The 15,454-nt window shown below is 43.6% G+C and overlaps 1 protein-coding gene across 1 annotated transcript; it reads right to left on the reverse strand.

Moving 5' to 3' along the window:
* Positions 1-117: 117 nt before the first annotated feature.
* On the reverse strand, positions 118-13,192 carry LOC108578917. The gene is made up of 4 exons (XM_017942334.1): positions 11,114-13,192; positions 2,291-2,387; positions 1,708-2,023; positions 118-1,308 (listed from the first exon to the last, which is right to left on the reverse strand). Exons 1-4 carry the CDS (start codon positions 11,260-11,262, stop codon positions 866-868), a joined length of 1,005 nt encoding a protein of 334 aa, XP_017797823.1. The 5' UTR covers positions 11,263-13,192; the 3' UTR covers positions 118-865.
* Positions 13,193-15,454: the final 2,262 nt, after the last annotated feature.

Here is a 15,454-nt window from a genome sequence, read left to right on the forward strand (position 1 = left end):
TATATCACATCAGTATAAAAATGACCACCGACAATGTTGCCTGTAGAACTAGAAGAATATGTATAATATATGTATACGTCATATATTTATCAAGAACTTGACAGGAAAATTGGCCGATGTTTATGGAAACGAACCTGGGTAAGGGAACTAGTAACGTTGGGTAACTGTGTATACAGAGAGAGAGAGAGAGAGAGAGAGAGAGAGGGAGGGAGGGAGAGAGAGAGAGAGGAAAGGAAAGACGAAACAACAGGAATCATCGAAACATCGGTCGAGCTTTCATGCCTCTTCTTCTTTCTGCCTCTCCGATCGAGCCCGATGAATCTAAAAACCAGCAAGGTGCTCGTACAGCATCTTCCAACCTTCTCCGTCTTGTGTGTGTACATACATACGTGACAACGTTATTATTTTACACGAAGTCCCCGAGGAAAATTTCTACAAAGAGCATCGTAACAAGGTATACATCAGGTAAAGAATAAAGACATACAGAGAGAGAGGAAAGAGATATAGAGATTGTGGAAGATGTGAAAAATTGAGAGGAAATGTCTAGAAGAGAGGAAGAAGCTGGTTGGAAGGATGGTGATCTAGGATAAATAACGTGTCGAGGAAAATCAAGAATAAAATACAAAGAGAAAGACAGAGAGAGAATAGAGGAGAGAGGGAGAGAGAGAGAGAGAAGGGGCGAAGGAGAATCATCGAGAAACGATCGTGATGGTGCGATGGTAGCTACAGGTCTACTATCCGCGACCCTGATCGGTGACCCTGGCAGTTTTTAGAAGCGCCTCGCTGCGATCAGCGTTAGATTGGCGGCCGACACGAGGGTGCTGACGTTGTTGCTCGTATTCGTGGCTCCTTGGTTGGTGGTGGGTCACTTCTTACTCTTCTTGGTGGGCGGCCCCTGCACGTCCTGCGAGTCTTCTGTGTCCTCGCTGTCTGTTGGTCGCGGAGTGTTGTTGCTGTCGTCGTTGTCGTTCGTGGCGAGGGAATCGTTCGTGTCTTCGCTCGCTACGGCCACTGTAATCGGCGTAGCTGGTTTATCCATCGAGTCTTCGGTGAAGGACGTGGTCATGCTGTTCTCGTCGATGGCCGCCGGATCAATACTGGCTGGTTCCTTACCGTTCACTGCCACCACTTCCGGATTGCTGTCGTCCGACGGTTCTGTCGCTTCGCCGTTGCTCGGCGGATGAGAGTTCCCGTTCTCCGTCGAGCCTGGAATACCATCGAGAAGCTCTGGCTTCAGTTCAGACGCGACGTAATGGGTCCAAAGCGCCAGCTCCACCCTGTGTGGGCTCCATGTTTTACCGTTTGACGCTGGAACAAAGAGGATCCAAGAGGGGAACGCTTAGATATCACCTTGATACGGATATACATTCTTGGACATTATCTTTCTTTTTTCTTCTTTTCGGACACTCGAGTAGAGTCTTTGTAATTCCGTGTTACACAATTGGGATTAATTGAGAAACGTGACAGGTTTGATAATGGATTCGGTGTTAATCTACGTGTAGGAGGAATTTGTGTTTGACGAAAGTTTGGAAATATTAAGTATTGCAAAGATATTAAGAATTTTTGTATTTTTAGAAGACTGAAAATTTGAAAACTTTTTATTAGCTTTGGAAAACTTTTTAATCGTGAAATTTTTATCTAAACCAGGTGAATTATATGCTCTATTTTATAGCAGAACACTGGTGGATTAAGAGGATAAGTACTTACTTTGTTTGTTCAGCCTCTCGACGGTATTCTGAATGTGCTGGACAAAGTTAAGGTACTCCTTGGTGGTGTAATCGATGCCCTCGATTTCCGGTATTGCCATCAGACATTCGTCTGCCATAAAAGGTGCATTCTCAGGTGATGCTGCTGCCAATAGGGCCGAAGCCATCGTGGTTCCAACTCCTTTCAAATTCGAGAGGGCGGTGATCGCTTGTTCAAGATTTGGAAGCTTTTTGAATGCCTTTTTCGTTTCCGCCATCACGGCACGAGGTGTGTTCACTTTTACTAAGTAGGACAGTTGAGGGTAGAACTTCCCACGCTGGAAATTCAAACAGAATTACACGTTTCAAGATATTCAATCTCGATATCAAAATAACCCAAGTTCTCAACTTCTAGTTGCTTATCAATCGAACCGAAGAAATTTCATTCAAATTTCGAACCGAGGAAACGTTGAAATACATAAAAAACTTTCTACTCCTCGATATATCAACTAAACGAAATAACTAAAATCTACATTTAATTCGAAAAGATTAATGTTTCCAAATTTTGTCTACTGTCTACTTGGAAAACACGCGAGAAAACTCACTATCTGCTTCCATTTCATCGTTTGCACCAGCTCCTCGTGATTGAGATGCGCATCTTTGCCGCGCGACTTGATCTTCTTTGGAAGCTCATTCTGGTACCTAGGAACAGAAAACGTCACCGTACGATCAGCGACGTGGATCGTTGCAATGCGCGGGGTGCGCAAGATCACGGTTACACGCGAATCGATGACGTAATACTGGCGAACGGCCGCGAGGAATACAGGAATCGGAATACTGATTAAAAATGCAGCCGCAAGAAGTGGTTTTCCATCTACTGACACTCTCAATGTGGGCTGGCTGACAACGCCAGTGGAACACGAGCCAAATCGAGGACACGTTCTCCGCACATTGGATTTCCCGATATCCTGTCAAACTTCCTCCTCCCTATCCCTATATCTCCGTCGTCAACAAATTATCCTCTCCCTGTAAAAAAACCTACCTCCGATATCAATTCCACCGAAAAATCTTTCCGCTTCGAGAAATTTCAAATTCTTCACCGAAAATAATCTCTCCCCCCGATATTATCTCTATGCGTCGTAGATCTCGTAATTCTTCAATTTTAATTAATCTCGCATTATTACCCGATATATTCGTAAATCACAGTCGCAGCTTGTTAATTCACTTCCATAAATTTGAATGCATTTAAATAATCGTGCGTACCCGCGCAAAAAGGCGTCTCGCCTTGGAAAATCGCTCGCGGAGACGAAACTTCCCGTCGTCGATCGCGAAAAAAATTTTTCGGTTTCTTAAAAAAAAAAAAAAAGAAAACAGAAAAAGAAACAGAAAGAGAAAAAAATCTGGTTTCGTTTAATGGAAACATCTCCTCGGTTCAGGTAACGTCTTCTTCTCTTTCTCCACCTCCTCCCTCCTCGCCCTACTTCTCTTTCTTTGTCCCCATTATTCGGGTCATCGACACAGAGAGACAAGTTCTCTCTGTTCTTCGACTTCGTCCGTGTGTACACGTCCGTGCCGCAAGTAAGAGAGTGAGAAGGATGCACTCTCTCTCGCGTGGTTTTATTGTACGTACTTTCGGAGGTCGGCGGGATCAGCTGTTCGGGCTGAAGAGCTAAACTTAGTTACGGATAGTTTGTATTTCATTCATATAATGTGACACTTGGACGCGTGTTTCCTTGAATTACGACCGGCTCGCGCGCACGCTCACGCTCTTGACTTCGAAAGAAAGCACGTGGGACCGTCCGCGTATATACAGTACCTACACACCGTGGGTAATTAGCATGCGGCGTTAGTCCGAGTGATTAGCGGATCATATGAATGATTCGCGGGAATTAATTGAATTTCTGCGACACGAGAATTGTCACGCGTGATTCAAACACCTTTCGTTGATCTTTAAGTACTGTTAATTTCACCTATTCCCCGTTTTTATACGGTGTTAAACAAACAAAAAAAAAAGGTAATCTTTGGTAATCGTTAATCTTAGATTGAAGTTTGTAGCAAAAATATGAATTTTCTTCTTTTGTCACATCTGGACAATAATCTACATCGTGAGTGCGTAATGCAAGGCTTTTTCCACGTTTCTAGATTATGCCAAGTCCTTGATATCAATTTTTTATACGTCTTTTAAAAAACTTAATGTGTAATTAATACGCGCAGCGGTCGCTAAAAAGTTATCGTTTATTCTTCGAGCTATCACATCGCGTTAATGTACTTTATTGTACCAGATTTCTTTACAATAAACGCTTGCAAGCTAACAAATTTTGCACCAGTTCGCTTCTCTAAGTGCAGCTCGTAAATTTTTCGCACGCAGAGAAGAGCGAAGAGGAGAGACGGCGACAACACTTTGAAAATGTTTAATTGCCGATATAAAATTCCTTTTCTCTTTTTCACGCACGGTTTTACAAGTATTTCTGCACGATCAGACCCGAGAAAATTCTACCTTGGCGGAAAGATTTTCCTGGTAAAACGTGCGAACGAAAAAAACGTCTAGTTACATCACGGTAGATGCGAACTAGTAATGTAAATTCTTTCATGGAACGTTGTAAAAAGTATTCGCAGCGTGTTCCACAGTGTCTATGCACACGCTGGTCAAGAACGACGAATACTCGTTCTGAAGATTAGGATTTTTAGTTTGCGGTGAAACACGAACGATAATGAAGCGTATTATCGTGAAAAGGGGGAGAAGAGATGGAGGAAACGGTAGCAGTTAGATTCTCTCTCGGCCAAAAGTAATTTCTCAAACGAGAGTTCAACTGCCATTTCTGCGTGCTTTTTTCCCCTCTCTCTCTCTCTCTCTCTTTGCTCTCCTCGCAATAAAGTAGAGATAAGAATACAATGGATTCTTTTCCTGGCAAAATAAACCTAGCCCGATATCGCGACTATAATTCACCGAAACTCGCGGGAACAAGAACTTGTAAAAAGTAGGCGAGCTCTTTTTCTGGCTAGAACAGATGTTATTTAGACTGAAGATTGTGGGGAAAAAAATGTTTTCAAAGAGGTAAAATTGCGACGGTGCAAATGTAAGAAGAGAGGAGGAATTTATTGGATTTGTTAAACAGGAAAAGATAATTCTACTGTTTTCTTGGTAAAAAGGAAAAAAAAAAGAAAATATTGGATTGCCTTTTTTTTACTGGCTTCGACTAAAAAGGTATAGACAAAGAAGCCCTAAAAATGAGTTTAAAGCAGTTCATTCTCTTGCCGATCGTTGAATTTATACCGAAAGCGAACTATTTTTTTTTTTTAAATATTCGGCAAGAAAATCTCACGTGTGCTTGCGCAGCGGAGAAAAGCTTGATTAGAGGAACGGGGAGTGCCTGTTTTTTCGTCAATTGGCTTTAATCGATTCCCAGATGAATCCGAAGGAAAGTTGTAAACCTTACAAGCGCGTGACGCAACTCGATAGATTATTATAGAAAATTTACACGAGTAATATCCACGTATAATGAAATAACGATCCCGACCACTATTAAATTTCCTTCCAACTGTATCGTCAATCATTATTAATTACTTAATCCAAGATACTATCCGTCAGAGGTTCCCAACCTAATCGTTCTCAAGAATCTCTCAAATATTCACCTACTCGTCCAACAATCTTCCTCCGTCGAAATAAAAATTTCGAGCACCTTGCAAAAATATAAACGAAAAATGTAGTTTTCCCTTAAAACTTACCCAACAAAGTTTGAAATCCCGTTGAATTGATAGAGACGAAGGAAGGGACGCGAAGAAACGCGAAAGAATACGTCAGAATTAACGTCACAGACAAGAATCCCCCGGCGATGGCTGTTTCAAAAGCAGAAAGTACCACACTCGAACTGAATGTCCGAGGTGAAAATCCAAAAGGAACAATTCTTAACCCGTCTGGAGGATTAGAAAAATCCTTGTCGTTATTCATGGTGATTGTACGCCCCTCCCTTGGAAAGTCGAAAAAAGAAAGAAAAAAGAAAAAAAAAACAATCGGGCCGAGTGGCGTAACGGTGTATTTCTTTGGAATGCTTCTTTTGAGCGGCTCGAAACCTTTTCAGGACAGAGGCTCGCGCAACCATTTTGAGAGGCTCTCTCTCGCGCCACGCAACTCGCGCGCTGCTCTGCTCCCCGCAAAAACAACCTTGACACAATCGCCGCGCTTTAACACCGGCGAGGATTGTGTGCCTTGCTCGCGAACAACTCTACAAGCCTTATTTTTCCTCGCTCGCTCCGCTTTTACGACCACGATTCCTCTATTCTCCTTAACCCTTTCACACCACCGTAAAACCGGTGATCCTCCGTGTATTTCGCGAATTTCAAGGGAACCCCTCCCCCGATCTGCGAGAACACTGTCCCACCGCGTTCTCTTCAACGCCATCCTCAACCGCATTTCGAAGCACTTTCTTGCCCAATACACAACCCGGCACGAATCGCTTCCCGCCGGTTTAACGGAGGAAGAGTCTCGTCCTCCCGACGGAACAACGTTTCTCCAATTTACACCTGGATTCCTGAACGTTCTTTCTCTATTTTTTTATATCGTACACAGTGGAAACGATCAGGGTACAACGTTTCTGACGATTTGGAAATTCTTCGGTGGAAAAGATTCAAATTTTCGCGGGTTTTCTCTTTTAAATCTTCGACGTTTTTTTATTGTAATATACGACGCGATCGAAATCTACCGTATAAACGTTTAACTACGGTGAGTTATTCGCCTCTGTCCGCAGAGTGAAGTTTTCGTTGGCGCGGCCTCGATCGTCTAGGGATTAATAAAGTTCTCGTGACATTTAGCTTTGATAAAGATGAACAAGTTGTTTCCCGTGGAGTACCTATAAAATACCCGGTCAGAGGTATTTAAAAAGTCCGTGGTATTTTTGTGGTTTGAAAAAAAAAAAAAGAAGAAGAAACGTCGAAAATTCCCCTTTACCAGAGTTGTGATAATTTTTAATTAAATCACTTAAGAAAAAGTTACGAGATCCTTGCTGGAATGACGTATAACATTTTCTCAGTTGTGCCCGACCGTAATTACCCTGATAAGGCGGACGATAATTATGAGAATCGCTGGGAGGTTAATGGCGAATTGAAGACGAAACGAGGTGTTCAAAGAGTCGAAGAAACTCTCTGTACTGTTTTGCTCGTGATTCGCGAAATCGTGGAAGTTGTAGAGAAAAGGAAGAAGAGGGGCGTCGAAACACACGTCGATTTATCGGGATCGCAAACCGAGGAATAATCGAGGAACGATGACCGCACTCCGGCGACACCGATAGTCGATATTCGATTGCAAGCCGTTTGACCCAAATGTTTTCATCGCTTTAACGAAGTCGTGAATCAGCGAAAATGTTTCCACGAAACTCTCTCTCTCTTTCTCTCTCTCTCTGTGTACCATTTTAACGGGAAATCGCAAAAGCCGTAGGAAAATCATTCCGCGTTACAGAAATCCTTCTTACTTTATTCTCTGTTCCCTCCTCTATTTCGTATCCTGTTACCCGCGATTTCTTCAATCTGCAAAACCGGAAAAGCGTAATTCGACCGATGAAAATACTTGCGGTATTTCTTGGCTCTGTTTTAAAAGGAACATCGCCGTTGCCTTGTCTTTTCGCGGTGGAAATTTTACAATTGGCAATTATCGAAGGCGTGAAAGTTGACGAGAAATATGAAGAAGCGTTTCTCGGTGAGGTGAGTTGTCTGGCCAGCGAACGTGGAAATTATTTCACCGCGATACTACGATACATCTGTTGGATCTGAAATTGAAATTTCGTTGTATTCAGCACTGGTTTTCCTTTCTTTCACAACTGTAATTATTCTGCGGAAGAAAAGATGCGCGATACGGGATATCGAGGATTCTTGAGTACAAGAAAAGCGAGGAATTGTTCATTTTTAAAATCAAAATCTAGCTTTTAACTTCGTGAATCAACTGTTTTACTGTGTTTTAATATTTTCTACGGCGCCCGTTTTATACCTTAAGCTGGAAAATCTTTTGAAAATTCAAACACCTACAAGTGTACGCAGACCACGAGGCAAAGAGTGTCCGCAATCCTTGCGAGTTTATCTTCTTAAGAAGCTACTTATGGTGCACTTGTACGCGAGACAAAAGAAAGGAGTATCAATGAAGACTACCGTCCAAGGGACAGCTGTCTCTGACTTACATATATTATCGGAGGCGTCTGCGGTGAAGCACATGTGACTTTGTTAGAGAAACAAACGATGGAAGGGGGAACAATTGTGGGACGTGCGTAGGAAAATGTGTGAAAAAATTTACATGAAAACACACTTTTAAATATCGCCTCCCTTCACGTTACAACCATGAATGTGCAAATTTTCACATTTCAAGTAAAGAAATACGCTCTTGTGAATTATTTTAAAATTAAGTCTGAAATGAGAAAAAAAAAGGAGCTGATATCTGTCGGAAAATTTCAAAAAATTTTCATCTCCAGCTTTACATTATTAACGATGAATTTCCATAATTCATCGAATCGCACATTCATGGTACTATTATGTGAAGGAAAAAAAAATATGGAACAGATCCAACTAGAACATTAGAAACATTAAAAACATGTAATATATCATCGTTTATAATAAAGCATTTTCACTTGTTCACATATGAAAATGAGAATGATGGTCTCGTTAAGTGTATTTTAATTATACAGTAATTTCGACGAGTTTCCCGTGTGTTATCCACCATTCGAGCGTTGGGAATGATTCGAGGAATCGTATACAGTGTGTAACGATGACGAGGCATCAGTTGACACCGTGGAAAAGCAGCCTTGACGTAAACAAGCTTCGCCGGGAACGAAAACAACGATATTCCCTTCTTCCAACAGGCGGAACAAGCTGCTCCGCGACACGTATTTCCGCTTAAAATCGATAAAGTAATGGAAATGCAAATTTCCCGATGATCACCGTACGAAAAATCATCTCCTTATACAGGATGTATCAAAAATAGTGACACTATTGAGAAAAAAGTAATTTTATCGCGCAAAAAATAATTCTTTTCATCTTTCGTTTGTCTTCGCCGTCAAAAAAAAACGAATTTGAAAAATAACAAAAATCCTTTCCAACGAACGATGTTATTATATAGCCACCACTGTAATTCAAAATAGCATTATTTCCGCGTCTTTTCCATCGAAACGCACGAGAAATCCGTATAATATAAATGAACTTCCGCTGGAACTTTGAAATCTCAATGGAGTCCTTGTTCCAACCTTTGACACAAAGGCGCGTTTTCATTGAAAGTATTTCTTTTTTCCGTGAGACAATTAACTTTTATCGTAATGTCCCCGCGATTGACCAAGCACGAGAATTACCATGGCTCAATCGGGAAATCGGACGCTCTGGAATAAACTCGATAATTAAATATATTTCGTAAAGTAAGCGGAAACGAAAAGCGATGGGAAAGACGATCGAAAGACGGCGAAATAATGAATAGTTAAAAGGTGGCAGAGTACGCGATCTCCGGGATGGTGAGATGGAGAAGATTCCGTTATTATTGTTCGATTCCAGAGGAAGGACTAAAAAAAAAAAAAAAACGAAAAAAAAAGCCTTAACGCGGAATTTAACGAGCCTCGAACCTGCATTTAATTAATTAAGCCAGACGTGACGCCAGTGGAATTAAAGCTCGCACCGTGGAAACCTCGTTGTCGCGGACGTTCGTCAACGGTGAACTATACCCAATTCGAGGCGTTTGCACCGAAAATTTTCCTCGACAACATCCAGTTTCCGCCGGACCGGAGGAACCCGGCAAATCGGATTTCACTCGATAAATTTCTACTTTTATCGTTTCGAGCCTGCGAAATCTGGCGCGCCGCTCGATAAACGCGCTTCATCCGACGCCCCGTCGTCTGTTTAGTAAATCGCGTAACGAGACTTGCTCTTTAAGGGTCGCGCGAATATTTTACGAGGGTGAAACGAAGTGTTCTGTTAATGTATTTTATCTGTAATAGAAAGATATTTCTGCCATAATTATCAAAGAATTCCGCGCGTTCATTCGTAATCATCCCGTTTCCAACTGTAACCGTATATGACCATATTTTCTCTCGTGTAATCATTTTTCGCGAAATGTTTCGAAATGAATTGCGCTTTATCTACATTTTGCAGCATGCTCGAGAAATACCGTAAAGTGTTTTCATGAACCAGAAAAAAAAAAATACGAGCGAATAATTTTTCATCGTTGTTAAATAATTTGGGAATGAAAGGAGGATTAGCGGTATGAAATTTAAAAATAGAAGTTAGTTATGTACGTGAATCAAACAGCGACATCCTTGAAAATTGTAGCAATTTTAATACAACCTTGTGTTCTCCACGATTTTCAATAGTGGAGATCACTTTTTCCGTTTCAAAATAACAGATTATCAATCAAGTATACCTAACGATAAGTATCTGAATGAAATACGATGATTGATTTATTATCGTCAAAGATCTTTTAGATTTCGACGCTACTCGACACAAAAAGATCAACATAACCCGAAACGTTTTGTCAATAATAAACATGACGCCTACAATTTTGTAGGCGTTCAACTTTCAAATGGATGAAACTTAACCGCAATGATTATCCACGGATTTAGAAGTTCGAATATTTCTTTTCGCGAAAGATGGGACTGTGTGAATCGTCTAACGTTTGAAAAAAAAAAAAGAATTGCAAAAAAAAGTGGAGAAAGGTTCGTTAATCGTGTCCGAACAAGTCAAGGTAGTTGTGTGACGCCGTGAAAGCGACGCCGGCGAGTCGCCTCTTTCACTGGCATCGTTGCCAGCGCGACGCCTGCTCGAAAATCCGTTTAATATTGACGAACCTTTGGAAAAATATTCAAAACGAACCGTGTCCTGTTCTCCCGTGTGTCTTCATGCTCTCTCGACGGTTTCCAAAACATATTGTATCACAAAAATTACGAAGGATGCGAGGCATAAGACCGTAACGGCAACGTCGAGACTTCCTCGATGAGGTGGCACAAAATTCCCACGAAAATTCCTCGGTCAATATCACCGCGATGAAAGAGGATATTTTAAAAGCGTTTAACCATCAATGAAACTAACGTTGAAATTACTGTACACGCACAGCAATAAACGAAAGGGGGGGGGAAGTGAGTTTCGATCGAATCACCACGTGACACATGAGTCCTTTGCGTACAGTTCAAAAGACGGAACTCTAGCCACGTCTTTCGAAGTGGCCGCCTCTACGGCGACCGTCGTCGATCACGGCAATAGGAGAGAGTAAATATACTATCTGGAATTGTGGCTAGTCTCATGAGGGGGCCATACGGGTACACACACAACATGCGGTATGTGGTGGCAACTGGCGCGCCACGGGTTCATTGTCCCGTGTGTGCCCGTGGTGGAAGCCCCTCGTTGAAAAGGAGGGCCCGTGTGTGTCGGGCATTAATATGTCGACGAAATACAGTGCTATTTTCTGAACTTACCAGTTGTCCAACTTGATCAACTCTTCGGGCTTTTTCGGCTTCCGATCGGCCTTGAGCCTGAGGGCCTGCGGATAAAGCTTCAGTACGTGTTCGAACTGACTCGCTGTGCCCTCCGCGAAGAAAGTCGCTGTGTCTTTCACGGAAGCCATTGTGATAACTGAGCTTCGACGAACGGCCGTTGGGGCGCAGCACCGGCGCCTCCGTGAAGTATACACGTCCTCGTCCCTCCCTCTAAAGAGTCTCTATCTCTTTCTCCCTCTCCTTCCTCTTCTATCTTCGTTGCACGATGTCTCGCTTTCTTTCCTTCTCTCCCTCTCTTGCGCTCCTCTGGTGCACCCCCCTCCGCGCGTGCCTCGGGAGAGGACCGACCACGCGAGAAATCCTATTTTACCCTCTGACTCGTTCGAATTCTCTCGGTTTCACCGGCGGCGGTGATACGCGACACACGCGTGGGACGCGTTCTCGATCGGCGCACACAACAAATCGATTGGCGAAAGAGAAAATATCGACAATAAAACACGCGTGTAAAGCGGACTTCAACACTGCTAGTCTCTCTCTGTCTTCTTCTCTTCTCTTGGCTGTTTTTCGATTTCCACGAATGTTATTTCTTCACGCTTCCAGAATAACGTACCCCGGTTTAATATTTCCACGATGTATTCGTATGTTGTTCAAGAAATGTTTACGCTGAACGGGATGTGGTGCAGAGCTACGAGGTCTCGTGCGTACACTCTCGTAAGGGAAAATCACCGTAGTTACACGCCGAGAACTCGCCTTCGGACCTCGTTCGACTGTCCCGGGTGGGGAGCGCGACTCGACGTCGCCAATAGGGAGCAGCACTGCTCGGCGTGTTTCAGACTTCTCTCCCTTCCCCTCGATCCCTCTCTCACGCCACGTCCTTCCACCTCTTTCCACCACCCTTATTATTTGTACCGAAAATTTCAACCGTTGCGTGCGGGTACGCACGCACGAGGATCAACGCGATACGAGGACCGAAGGAAATAAATACAATATTAATGTCTGTTTATGGAAGCAATTGCAAATCCGATTTTGTTAAACTCGACAAAAAGGAGAACGTGCAAAGATATAGCAGTAGAGTCGGAACGACAAAGAACCTCCTTTCTCCTCTCAAGTCTCTCGAGCACTCGAGAGCAGCAGCCAGCACCGTGTTTCCCTCGACGCCAAATCCTTTCCTCCTTTTTCCCTCGCTCTCTCAGAGAGCTTCGTACGAATGCATGCGGATTCCCCGCCGGATGTCCGCGAAGTATAGACTGTCTCCCCCACCTCTTAGTTCTCGTACACGCACGTATGCACCCGATCTACCGAAGGAAGCTTGGAATACACACGGTTGCTCTTGCGTATACTTCGATCGTCCGCCGCGAGACTATACACGCGCGGTTCCGCAGGGTAGGTTACCCCCTTTTTCGCTCTATTTACTCACGATCGTCTTTGATCCTCCTGCTCGTCAGGACTCGACGTACCGACTGTTCCCATGTAAGTATTTGTATACCTTTTAGTCGGCCAAGAAAAAACTACGCTCGAGCGTCGACGAAATCCCGTTGACGGTCTCATCGACGACAACGGTGACGGGTGATGACGAGAAGACAACAAGGACAGTGATGAACGTAATGCCGTCTTTTTTCCTCGCGTGACACGGCCTCGGTTCTATGCTCTCTATCTCACGTCCGCCTCTGTGCGAATCACCACGTTCGATGGCTGTATACGCGCGCCTGCCTCTGCACGACTCTCCACACTTGTGTGTCTCTCTCTCTCTTTCTCTGTTTCTGTCTATTTGGATGGGCGCGTGTGAGTGCGCGCGCGCACACTCGTTCACGACCGACCGAGCGAGCGAAAGAGCGGGCAGAACGAAGCTCGAAGCCTTCACTCGAAAAACGGGAACACGAAGCAGCAGTGCGCGCTTAGGCGAAGACCACACGTATAGCCAATCGCTTGGCTCTTTCTGTATGCTGACTGTAGTGAAACGGGCGACCGACTGAGGGCAGCGCCTTCGCTGCCTTCTGCTCGTCCCCTTTTCCTCTTGCCCCTCGGGACTTAGCACTACCACCAAAGCGCCGACCCTATCTCCCCTCTACGTAGATCCGCTCCCACTCGCTCTCTCTATCCTTCTCTTTGTTACTCCGTCTCTCCTTTTGTCCCTTTCTCTATCTATCTATCTATCTCTGTCCCCCTTTTTCCCCTGATCTATCTATCCTAATACGTAAAACGAAGGAATAGAAGCAATGGATCGCATTTTATCGTATATACTCCAAGTTGAAACGTTCATCGTTTCGACGACGACAAACTGTATTATTTCTCGCGCGACCCCTCTTCGTGGACTCCCACAAGCGGCGGACGCTCGATACCTCCTCGTGAAGGCGCGTACCGTTCGCTCGATCGCGCTGGGTCGTCCGACTGGAAATCGATGCTAAAGCCGGGGTAGAGGCGCGCCAGTGGTGCCGTACCACGGCTGGCACACACCGCGCGCTCCACACAAATATGCACCGTTGTGTGTGTGTACACAGTCGCTCTATACCTCGCAAGGTTAAATGGTGTGGGTAGACGGGGTTCGTGTACATAGAGCGGTGTTGTGTGCAACGCGTCACGGTCTACGGATACGTGTGCGCCAGAAGTGGCTCGAATACGCACAAAAGGGCATATGGGCTGAGAGAGAGACTCGCAGCAACCCTTCGTGACACGAACATTTTGAAAAAGTCTCTGCGTGGTTTGAACACTCCCGAAAGGACGACGATTGGACGGTTGGAAAGCCGTAGAGGGGGATAGACGTGTGTTTTTTCATACTTGCGGAGGAAGATCACGAGACGGATGCCGGTGCCGTTGCGAAACGAGCGATTTCACAATTTTGTAAACGCGACGACATGCGCTGTACTTCCGTGCTTACAAGCTTAATAACGTTCATTCTGCGAATCGGCGGGTCGAAACTCGATTAAAGGAGACACGCTATGCAATTTTTTTTCTTTGTAAAAATTTCCTTCTAGGATATTTCTCGCAACGCTTTTCGCTTCACGAAGAATTTTGTTGAAATTTTCATGATAAAAAGTTGAAAATTAAATTTATTAAATTTCAATTAATACAGATTTTTTCCTCTTTCCCATTTTGTCCTCGTAATCCATTAGTTTTGCATTCCACTACTACGTTATTGCTAGTATCCGTGACCGTTGTACAAATTTGCAAGCAACGGGGAAACTTATGGTTGTTTTCTTCGAAACTTTTGCCACATACATACATGTATATTTCACACGAGGGTTTGTCCGTTACCGTTGTGTGGGTACGTAAGAGAACGGGTGTTCTTTGTAACCTAGCATACGCTTATACTGTCGTACCACATGCTACGCTCTGCGCCAGTGTGCTGCCATATAATCATTCGTAGGTTAGTGTGTTCGTTCCGACGATACTAGTGTTCGTGTGTACAGTGTATCGTCGAGGATCTCGCCTCGCCGCCAGTCCATGAGTACATATATACCATAGCGAACGCCTCACACACCAACGTCAGCATTACTACCACCGATACACTCTGTAGCTGCTAGTCAGTCGGCTGTACTGGTGGAAAGTGCCGAGCCGAGCGCTTGCGCTTGGGTAACTTTCCATTGTCGTTGCTTCTGCAATGCAAGAGCGAAGAAACTTACCGAGAATCTTTCGAAACTTTAGGATCACGACTTGCCACCCTAACCTCAAAATATCGGTAGAACGTAAGATTGGAAATATAAATTTCTCAAGTATTTTTTTTCTCAATTGTAAACGAAATACAAAGGCGGTTTAGTCATTATGCTTGAAGTTCGATCCATTCCTCGCGACGTGCATTTTAAAAAGCACGCGTTTTATTGCGCACCCTTTGTCCCGCGAAGCTAAATGAAAATTACAGTTACCTTTAAAATTTCCCTCAATTCCTGTACAATTTACAAAGGATCGTATAAAGATTAGAGAAATTGGTATTTGCACCTAAAATTTTGAAAATTGGAAGGACTAGGCGGCTGGCGAGGAATTTAAAACTTTACCAGGTATGCGCGCATGGACAATAGTGCAGGTAGTCGAATATTGAGTGCCGGGGGTTGTATGAAAGTTTGATTTGCCTTCGACGCTGGTTAAAATGTTTTTAAAAATCACCGCGTATCGAAATGATACAAATTTAAAATACAAAAAGAAAGATATAGAAGAAGCTACAACCGACGCTCATTTTAATTTAGAAATTTAAAATAAAATTTAATCTATATCAAGTGACTAAATTGAAAATTACCGAAAGTACCTCTCTTCGTTATATCAGCCGAGAAACATTTTAATAATTAAAACTAAAAAAGGTAAGCTAAAAAGCGATTGTTTCATTCGTAC

The sequence above is a fragment of the Habropoda laboriosa genome, unplaced genomic scaffold, assembly GCF_001263275.1.
Source record: "Habropoda laboriosa isolate 0110345459 unplaced genomic scaffold, ASM126327v1 scaffold62, whole genome shotgun sequence".
Taxonomy (NCBI): Eukaryota; Metazoa; Arthropoda; class Insecta; order Hymenoptera; family Apidae; genus Habropoda; species Habropoda laboriosa.

Excerpts from the sequence above, each read along its gene's own strand:
- LOC108578917 (XM_017942334.1), bottom strand. The coding sequence starts at position 11,262 with ATGGCTTCCGTGAAAGACACAGCGACTTTCTTCGCGGAGGGCACAGCG. Across the intron at positions 2,388-11,113 it reads TTGATCAAGTTGGACAACTG|GTACCAGAATGAGCTTCCAA; the intron begins GTAAGTTCAGAA and ends TTCTGTTCCTAG. Across the intron at positions 1,309-1,707 it reads CGAGAGGCTGAACAAACAAA|CGTCAAACGGTAAAACATGG; the intron begins GTAAGTACTTAT and ends TCTTTGTTCCAG.